At 35.9% G+C, this 11,076-nt stretch overlaps 1 protein-coding gene across 1 annotated transcript; it reads right to left on the reverse strand.

Moving 5' to 3' along the window:
* Positions 1–659: 659 nt before the first annotated feature.
* On the reverse strand, positions 660–9,923 carry LOC132299797 (FRIGIDA-like protein 5). The gene is made up of 6 exons (XM_059796619.1): positions 8,521–9,923; positions 7,727–7,881; positions 6,893–7,631; positions 5,098–5,628; positions 2,670–2,845; positions 660–2,587 (listed from the first exon to the last, which is right to left on the reverse strand). Exons 1-6 carry the CDS (start codon positions 9,743–9,745, stop codon positions 1,430–1,432), a joined length of 3,984 nt encoding a protein of 1,327 aa, XP_059652602.1. The 5' UTR covers positions 9,746–9,923; the 3' UTR covers positions 660–1,429.
* Between the last annotated feature and the right edge of the window lie 1,153 nt (positions 9,924–11,076).

An 11,076-nucleotide genomic window follows, 5' to 3' on the forward strand; every position in this document is an offset into this window, starting at 1 on the left:
ATATAAAAAATAAAGAGAAACTGAAAAATTGTGATTGTTTCACTCCTCTCTTCCAAAATGACGTTTCTTTATAAAAGATTCCATTTTTTCCTCTTTCCAGATTTACCATCAAAAACGAAAAAAATAAAAATAAAAAACGAGTATAATTGGTTACGTTAACTAGGATCAATCATACTCTCATTGACTTTTTTTTTTTTTGGCAAAAAGATTCACACCCTTATATTGTTCCTACGAGAACTTGAATCCTCAACCTCTTATTTTATTTTATATAGTGAAAAAGTATCACAAGAGTATAGTCTTTCATACCCTGTAAATTAAGATTGCTAAGTAAACTAAACAAATAATCATAAACATATACCATTCTACTCTTATATTACAAGCTCCATTGGAATTCTTGCTATCGTTGCAATAGTCTCTAACAGAAATGATACATTGAGTAATGATTTCATTTCTGTTCCAAAACCACGATATTATCATTATAAATCACTAAAATTTGGAGACTAGTTTCACTTTTTCACCTTTTAAATAGAAAATTGGGGTTCAAGGAAATAGTCCAATGAGAGAGACTCTCACCTTTCAAAGGTTGGAATTTAAAATCCTTTATCATGTATGATGTGATGTCTACATTTGCCAAATTCTGAGATGTTTGAAAGGGCCCAATCTAATCATGTCAAGGGCCCGACACCATGTCAATGGAAAAAAATGTTTCTAGCCAAGTAAATAATAATAATAATAAATAAATAAATAAATAATGTCTATATATATGTATGTATAAGGAGAAATGTTGTATAATGAATCCAAAATGCCTCCACAAGCCTGAAAAAGAATCCACAGAACTACGACCATGGACCTAAATCTAAAACACGAGAGGTGTTACAAGAATATACATAGAGCTGTCACTCTTTTCATACCGGTGATTTTGAATAATAAGCATAAACCATATGAACAAAGCTCACGTGATAAATTCAACCTTTAAGCAGCAACAACAATGTCGTCATATAGAAAGGCATCTTTTACACCTTTTTGGAAAACATCCAAAAAAAACCTCTTTACAGGGTAATCACCAACACTGTACAAAAATATATAAAAATAATAATAATAATCTGTACAATATGATTGGTCACAATGGGAATGTCTTAAACTCTCCAAAAAAGGAGGAATGACCAAATCACAGAGATTGATAACCCTCCAAGATTTAGCCTAGGAATCACTTCAATGACAGGAAGATGGATGCATTCAGGTATCATACCATAGACACTGTCACGCTTGCTACCTGAATGCATCCATCTTCCTGTCATTGAAGTGCTTCCTAGGCTAAATTTTAGATGGCCAAATCTTGGAAGGCTGTCAATCTCTGTGATTTGGTCATTCCTCCTTTTTGGAGAGTTTAAGACATTCCATTGGTGTGTCGTCTCCGAGGTGACCGGGTTCATGATGGTTGGGGATAGTGCCATGGATGATACAACTGATGCGTACTTGGGGCCCCAAATGATGAAGCAGAGCCAAAGTGGTAACCAGCTGAACCAAGTAGCATGGAGCCCCCGTTAAAAGGAGCATCCAACCCATCCTGCCAATTTAAATGGCTCACACTTGAGGTATTTGGAGTGGATACCCCTGGGCTACAGTATTTAGCAGGTGGCCCTAGATAAGGTGCAGCTTGTTCTGAAGTGCAGCATGTCGGGACTTGAGAAGGAGGCTGTGCCAAGTGGTAACCAGCCGAACCAAGTGGCATGGAGCCCCTGTTAGCAGGGGCATCGAATCCATACTGCCAACTTAAATGGCTCATACTCGAGGTATTTGGAGTGGATACCCCTGGGCAGGCTGGGCTACAGTATTCAGCAGGTGGCCCTAAATAAAGTGTAGCTTGTTCTGAAGAAAAGCATGTCGGGATTTGAGGAGGAGGCTGTGCTGAGTGGATGGGATAAGCAGTTCCTACAGGAGCCATTGAGGCTGCTGCGGTTGATTTAGCTGTCCGACGGCATTTTTTTGCTCGCTGATGTTGCAGTTGAGTCTTGGAGGCAGTGTCAGGGGTTGGTGCAATACGTTTTTTCCCAGCTTTCTCTTGTGCTTTGGCCTCAGATGCAGGGGTACTACATTTTTTCCCAGCTTGCTTTTGCTGTTGAGCTGCAGATGAAGGGGCAGGGGTTGAGGAATTCCATTTAATCCCAGCTTCCTTTTTCGGTTGAACCTCAGATGAAGGGGCAGGGACAGGAGTTGGGGCAGTACATTTAATTCCAGCTTTCTTTTGCAGTAGAGCCTTACATTTCTTCCCAGCGTGCTTTTGCGGTTGAGCAACAGATGAAGGGGCAGGGGTTGAGGAATTACATTTAATCCCAGCTTCCTTCTGCAGTTGAGCCTCAGATGAAGGGGCAGGGGTTGGTGTAGTAATTTTTTTCCCAGCTTGCTCTCGAGGTTGAGCCTCAGATGCAGGGTGTGTCACAACGATTCTCCGGTCTGCAATCTTCCTTTCCAGCTGTTCAAGGCGTGTTTTAATGTTTTCGGGTGAGAACTCAGATTCAAGCCCGTGATCTGTAATGCATTTGATTACAGCTCTGATAGCATCTACTTCTTGCTTTATCGCCCTATCCTGTAAGCGAGTTTCACAACATATAAACACAGAATGGCAGTTGGATCATGGTAGTAGATACTTAAAAGCAATACAAACATACCTGTGCTTTAAGAGAATTGTTCCCCTTCTTGCATGTTTTATTGGCAATCTCCTCTGAATAGGTCAAGTGGGCTTTCAGGAGAGGTACTGGCGGGAACTTGTCAACAAGGCCATATGCACAAATATACTTGATAGCTGCAAGCCGCTGCTCCTTTTTTATAAGTTGTTGGATAAAATCTGCATTAAAAAAAAAAATTGCAAATTCCGTCAAACTGCCCAGAGAAGGCTTAGACTGCAAATTGCTTAATGTAGTTACGGCCTAAACTCAATGACAGTGATAGCATTAGAACAGCTCTTGAGGCAAAACTTCAATGCAAAGAAGTGATACAGAGAAGCAAGAGCATAGATACAGAATATGTTCTTCCCAGAAGGAGATGAAAATGGTCTCCAAGAGAAGCCCATTTCTAAAATCAATCAACAAATATGCAACTCGCTTTCTGTTTCCTAGAAAATCTTTCATATACATATTGAAAAGAATTTGACCATGGAAGGAAAAAAAATTCTGAACTTCTGAGAACTGTTGACATATTTAAGTAAGATATTATTATTATATTTTCTGTACGATATTCTTAAGCACATCCTGGGGATAACCAAATGACTAAGAGATTATTTATAATTATTACAGGAACACGTGTAAAGTTATTTGTCAGAATATCTGTGCTTGTTTCTCATAATGTCTCTCTTTGAAGTATCAACCATAAGGCATAAACCAACTTCCATCACTTCTGTCCCAATTTTTTTGCTGAAGCCTCCAGTTCCCATAAAGTTTTACATTTCCATTTCCGTAAACTATCAGTGTAAGATTTGATTCTCCTACTGAAATTAAATGTTTTTAGGACAAATAAATTGAACGTCTGAGAAAAAGCTTTCAATAATTACTGTAATAATTAAATGAAGTCCATTCACTGTTCAGGTTCTTTGCACATTTCCCTTTTCCCACCATTGTTTCTCGTAATGTTCCTATTGAGTTTATAAGTTTTTACTGTTCAATATCGTGCTTTTATTCTAATTCTTTTCCTCTTTTGACGCATAGTTCTAATTCAGTTTCCTGCTTCTAATATCATCTTCTATGTTCACTTTACCCTCCCCTCCTCCAAATAATTTAATAAAGTAAAATATCAAAGGAAATGAAATGCATTAGAATCAACAAACTAAGATAAGGTAATATACATAAAATTATTAGGCTTCAAGTCATTTATTTATTTGATTCTTTGTACATTTTTCCGGCTAGTCTGTCATTCCAAAAATACTATATCATTAGTGCAACATTGAGATCCTAATGTACACAGATGACAGAACAACAAAACTGCTCAGGATGCATGAAGGAAATATATTAAATCATTTTTAAAAAATAAAAAATAAAATTCGCTGAGGAAGAAGAAATTATAGTCATCTTAATACCAACTTAAGAGAGAGAGAACACAACACATATGCCGACAAGTCTAATCTTAAAAAACTAGGATACAGACACGACATGGATACAGCAAGCCGTGCAAGCCCACACACACCTGACGGCGTGTGGGGCACATGTGGGGCCTCACCTCAGCTAGGCGTTGAGTCATCTGGACTCCACTTGCTCTGCTGAACTGACTGGGTCTGGATGGTTTGAGAAAAGAAAAGAATCACAAAGGAAAATATTGACACAATAAAGGACATGTATGATGGCCGCGTGACTATAGTTAGAACGACTCTAGGAGAAACAGGTGAATTTCTAATTACTATAGGCTTGCATCAAGGATCAACATTGGGCCCATACCTTTTTATCTTGGTTAAGGATCAGTTGACAAGACACATTTAAGATGAGAATTTATGGTATATGTTATCTGACGATAATATTGTTCTAATAAATGGGAGTAGAGGAGTCAATGCCAAATTGGAGGTTTGAGAGGAAGCTATAGAATTAAAAAAACATTTAAGATAAGTACAAAAGCAGGAAAACGTGATTCAGCTGACAAGCTCTAGCACATAGAAAAATATCTAGTCCCAAAATCTTCCCATAAAAGAAGCAAAATATAATCAAGATAAGCAAAGGGTATTTATAAAAATAAGATAGCAATGATACCTAAAGACTACTACCAGCCATATTTTATAGATCAAAAGTGCAGCAATACAGCTTCCCAAGGCATTAAAATACAACGTCCAAAGATAAAGATCACCCTAACGTGATAACAAACAACTAAAAGCATTAAAGAAGCTTTACAATCTACAAACATGTCTGGATATCCCTACCTTTCTAGGAGGCTAAAAGGCACAAAATCTTCCTAGTAAAAATGCATAAAATTTAAATATATATATGAAAATCCAAGCTGAAGGTTAAAGATTTTAATGAAAAATAAAACTGCTAAACATGTAAATCAGGTCAAGTCATCACACCACAGAGCTTGAATTAACTTGAGAGAGAGAGAGAGAGAGAGAGAGAGAGAACAAACCAGGGATCTTATCCACCAATTCAAGGGCTGGAAATAAATTAATGGCCTGCCCATGCCAGCCAACTTCTCCAAGAAAACCAAGAAGCTCGTCTGAACTAAATGAAGAGACCAAATTATAGATGGCTACTAACTGCAAAAAAATTAAGGCCTTTAAAGCTTTCTCGCTCTTCACAATGCCTGCTTTCCAAGCAACTGCAAAATTCATTGCTTCTTCTTGGACATGAGGCTTAATTTCGGGTGAGACTCTCATTAATTGCTCTAAGAAAATAACACTACTCCTCCCGACAATCCGCCCGGGGCACCTATTTTTCTTCAAGCCTGAATAATAACAACCTTGCAAAGCATCCAAAACTAGCTTTGCTGGATCCAGTGAACATCGAATAGAACTGCAAACTTCTTTTCTTTCCATATTGGTGCATAAAGATTTATCAACTTGAGGACCCACAGATGAAGAATTAACTTTGTTGTTTAACAGCGAATTTTCAGATGAACACTGGTCAACCTCTTCTTGTGAATGAAGGACATCGCCAACTAAGAAGGTACAATTTAACAAATAATCACTAAGCCATAAATAACAATAACGAGTACATTAGGAGCATCAAATTCTATATTCCATTAGCTAAGGACATTTACAAGGAGAAAATTGCATGCAGTTTTCTCAAATGAGCAAGGATTTTTATGAATCAAAGATAACCAACAATATAGATTTTCCAGTTTCATTTGGATATAGAACACCAAAGAGTTGAGGAAAACAAAAAGAAAAAGATCTTCAAAATTGAAAATTGGATGTCTACAGGAGGTCACGATGGCCAAAAGAAACTGCAATTCTGCATTATTGCATAAAATCACATACCAATAAACACGCTAATTAACATTTGAGTATGTGTATAAAGATATTGGTAAGGTGCAAAAAGAATAATGGATTATCTAATCGGCCTATAAAGAATGATAATAACAAGTGTATAAACGAAAATCTATGTGACAATAAGAATGAGTTGCAAAATAACAAACTCTTATTCAGTCAACAGGCCTTGGCAACCACTAGGTGTCGTTAGCCGATAATCCCTTTCAATGGCATAAAGAAAAGTATGATTGATTCAGTATAAGCCAGCATCCAAGACAAGTTGTTTTTTTATCATTATTTTCTTCTTCCCTCACTCTATTTTGCCTCCCTTTATTATTTTTTTCTTTAATAAAAACTCAAATTCGTAATTTTCTTCTCTTTTATTTGTTTATATTTTATTTTTCTTCTCCAGATCTTTTTTTTCCTAATCATTGTTTGCTAATCTCTTTTGACATTACATTTTTTTAACAAAAAGTTACATCCTTAATGGATCAAATAATCCATGGATTGGATAAAACTCTTATTGGATTCTGATCGGATCAAAATGACCTGGTCCAAATCCAATCTATTTACAAGCCTGACCCTAGTGCGGGATCCACTCCCCTCGCCAAAAATAATATTATCATTACTACTAATAAAATGTACGTATTCAATAGCTTTACAATTGCAAACTTGTCTAGACAAAGAAAATTGTGAATTGCTACGAATTCAAACTAGGCCATTAAGAAATGAGTAGGCGCAATAACTCAAAATAATAAGAACATAAAGAAAATTTCCAACACATAAAAATGGTGGAGATTTCATGATATAATGTAACAAATTATACCAACAATCGGATTCACGACGCATGTGTGCACGTGTGTGTGTGAGAGAGAGAGAGAGAGAGAGCTCTATGGTGATTAAGAGGTAAATAAACAGGTTGTCACAGGAACTCCAATTTATAAAACTTACCAGGGATGTTTTCTGAGAAACCAAGGACTTGACATAATTCAGGGGCATGTCTTAGGTGCACAACAGTCCCAAAAAGAATTGATAGTTCATCTACATCAAAAGCAGAGGCCCCTCTGTAGGCACCTACAATTTGAAGAAAACCCAATATCTCAGTTTCTGATCTCATCTTCTCTTTCCATTCAATTGCGAGTTTCATTGCTGCTTCTTTCACTTTAGGAGTAATCTGAGGTGAGAGTCTCATCAATTGCTCTAACAAAAGCATGCAACTCCTCCTACAAATACATGCCTCAAAATCCATATTTCCCTTCTTCAAATGTGGAGGATAAAATCCTCGCATTGCATCCAAAACAAGTTTTGCCGAGTTGACGGACATTTGAAGAGCAGTAGAAACATCGTTGCGCAATAATTCATGCTCTGCCAAATGCTCGTTCAAGAAAATTTGCAATCTCTTTCCATCCATTTTGGCAAGGATTAAGGCCATAGTGGTGACAGGGGCGAGAGTGGGGGCAGTAATCTTCGGGAGAATAGGGGCGTCATTGAGGGCTTTAGTAGAGATGGGGTCAGTTATGGACGATGTAAGTTTATTTTCACTTGCTGGCACAATACATAAGTTTCCGTCCTTCAGCATTATAAGGTGTTCAATGCATTCCTCGAGGTTGCTAATTGAGTATTTGATTTCAAGGTCGTGACCAACAATGCCTCTTATTACAGCAGCCACCCTTTCTTCTATGGCCCTATTCTGCAAGCAATATTTCAATTAGATACACACATGATGTTAGTTGGATCTTGAATTTGGAAGTAATATCAACATTAGCAACATACAGGGTAACATACCTGCACATTATGCGATTTGTAAGCCATCTTTCCACAGTACTTCAAGTATTCTCTCAAGAGGGGTACTGGTGGGAACTTGTCAACAAGCTCAAATGCACAAATATGTCTAAGAGCCACAAGGTGCTGCTTCTTTTTTATAAAATTTTGGATGAGATCTGTCACATGTAAAAAAAGGTAGATTTCATCAAGCTGCCACAATTTCCAAACAAAAAATAAAGTAAATAAAATCGACAATAGATTTGCACACCAAAAACTATAATGACATTCCAAAAGCAAACTTGTGCAGCACTCACCATTCATGACTATGAAGTTCTGGTTAGAAGTAATAAAATTATTTTATTGTGTTAACCTGTTTTCATCAGTTTAGCTACAAGCAGGATTTCCAATTGCGGTATTAGGTTACATGGAGAAATCGGTTTACCCAGTCGCACATTTTTTAAACCACTAGTACATAATCAAGACTCAATGATACGCATGTTTCAGTTCCAGTTTGTCACATGTGAATATTTCTAATGATATGCATATTTCTAATTGTTTTTTTGTACATGTTTCACACCTAGACATTGCTACTCGCTCAGATAGCACATAAAACACATATACCCACAAACAATATAAAATACTAATTCTAGCCTACTAAATGAGGAGCTTACCACAACCTAGAGAACTCACAATCTGATTTTCAAGAAATGGAAAAAGAAGACACTCCGTGAATCAAATATAGAATATTAATATATCAGACAGAGAGATCTATAGAGAAAAGAAGATATATGGAACCTATTTTTTAGAAAGCTTACCAGGGACCTTGTCAGCAAAACCAAGAGCCTGACATAATGCAGGGGCCTCTCTATGCTGAGCAATAGCTTCAAAAAGCTTTAAAATCTCATCCCTATCGAAACTAGAAATCAGACCATAAGTTGCTACAAGCTGCAAAAAACCCACTACCACCAAAGAGTTCTCACTGTCTACTTTCATTTTTGCTTTCCAGTCAACTGCAAGTTTGGTAGCTTCCTCTCTCACAGGGGGTGTGATAAATGGCAAAGCTCTCATCAACTGCGCCAACAAAAGGGTGCAACTCCTCCTAACAACGCTTCCCTCAAACTCCTTATCTCCCTTCTTTAAAAATGGAGGATAAAACCCTTGCATTGCATCCAACACAAGCTTTGCAGGGTCTGATGACATTCTAAGAGCAGCATAAACTTCGTCTCGCATGGAATCATGCTCATTCAAGTGCTCATTCAGGAAAATTTGCAAAGTCTTGCCATCCATGGTAATGCAAAATCGAATATTTGCAGAAGAAGAATAATATATTGCATTGTCGACAGGCGTATATTCTGGTTCTTCAACTTTTACTTTAGCACTAAGAACGCATTGTTTCTCTTTCAATTCCAGAGATTTTGAGAGCTCTTCGCATTGTTTCTCTTTCAGGCCCAGCTGTTTGGCACGCTCTTGGTATAGTTTCTCCTTCCTTTCGAGCTCTTTGAAACGATTCTCAATTGACTTCTGGATTAAATCAAATTGCTTCTCTTTCAATTCAAGATCTTTATGGCGTTTCTCGAATTGCTTCTCTTTTAATTCGAACTCTTCAACACGTTGATCAATCAATTTCTGTACCGAACCCAATTCCTTCTCTTTGATTCCAAGCTCGTTCAAGCTTTCATTGATCAATTCCTGTACAGAATCCAGTTCCTTAGACCGTTCTTCAACCGACAATCTGGTAAAATTCAACTTTTCCTCTTTCAACCCAAGTTCTTTGAGCCTTTCTTCGATTGATTTTTGGATTGAATTATGCTCTTCAGAACGCTCTTTCAACGACAGTTGAACTGAATTGAAATTCTTCTCTTTCGACTCGAGTTCATCGAACCGTTGTTCTATCGATTTTCGAGTTAAATCGAAGTATTCCTCTAAATCCTTCCACTGCATTGTGAGCAGAAAGAGTGAATGCTCGAAGGCTTCACGGAGGTTTTCTTTCTTCGAATCCACGAGCTTCAGATCAGCCGAGATCTTCTCCATTGAAGCCATCCTGCTCCAATGAGTGTATATATATATAACCCTAGATCATGAAACGTGTATAAAGCCCTAGATCATGAAACGTGTATAAAACCCTAAATTAATAGATATAAAAATACAGCGAAGAATGTGAACCCTAATTGTTCTGCCAAGTAGGTTTGCAAACTCCAACCCTAGAGAAGCCGCCTTATATAATATATATGTATATATAGAGAGGGGGGAAGTTAGAAGGAGAGCGGGAAAAAGGAAGCAGTCAGTATAAAACAACCGACTGAGTCGGTGTAACGAGGAGAGTGTGGACAATGTGATGGACCCCACCCCGCTACATCCTCGTATTTAATTCGAAATTAATAATTCACATTAAATACAATATTTTACGTTTTTTTGGGATAATAAATCTATATAATAAATATATTTTTTACCAAACAAAGATAAATATATTTTTTTTACCAAACAAAGATAAATATATTTTTTTTACCAAACAAAGCGATTCTGTGCTCACTCTTCCGCACCTGCTTATGCTTTATATAACTTAGCTCTCAACTGTATTTTAAAAAAATTGTATTTAGATAGACTTGGTAACTATAAATGCTTTTAATAGTTATCAAATTTATTTTTATTTTGAACAATTACATTTAGATGTACTTAGTAACCATTATAAAGTGTTTTTAATGATTACCAAATTTAGTTTAATAGAGCGTTTTGAATTAAGTTAGAATTTTGATATTTTAAATAGAGATTGAATATTTTAGATAACTTTTTTTAATTATATAATTTTGCCCTTTTTAATTTTAATAAAGATAATTACACTCCTTTCTTAATAAAGTTATTATTATAAAAAATAATAACATCATATTAAACAATATTATTGTAAATTAACAATAGAAGGGTTTAAAAAAAAAATTGTTACCAAATAAATTAAAAAATAATTTAATTATGAAAAGTATTTATTATATTGTGTCACCAAATATGTAACATGCTTATTACTGACATCAATTTTTTGACAATTTTATTAATAAAAAAACTATTTTTATTCCAACATCAACTCCAAATAGACTCCAATAATCAATCATTCATTGCATACCTTATTATTTGACCATTAGTATAAATCACAGAGAGTAATGATCTTTAAATATATTTAAAATTTTAATTAACCAAAACAATGATATTTTTATTTGAGCTACTTAGCAAAAAAGCCTTTATCAATCATGAATTATGAAGAAATATTTGTCTAACTTTTTATATTCGGAAAAAAAATAAAAATAAAAAATCATGAGTCATTAAGACATTTTACTGGATGATGCCTTTTACTAAATAAAAAAACAAACATAGAACAATATTTA

Source organism: Cornus florida, unplaced genomic scaffold, assembly GCF_030987335.1.
Source record: "Cornus florida cultivar Cherokee Brave unplaced genomic scaffold, ASM3098733v1 CherokeeBrave_3.0.0_Hap2_Chr03, whole genome shotgun sequence".
Taxonomy (NCBI): Eukaryota; Viridiplantae; Streptophyta; class Magnoliopsida; order Cornales; family Cornaceae; genus Cornus; species Cornus florida.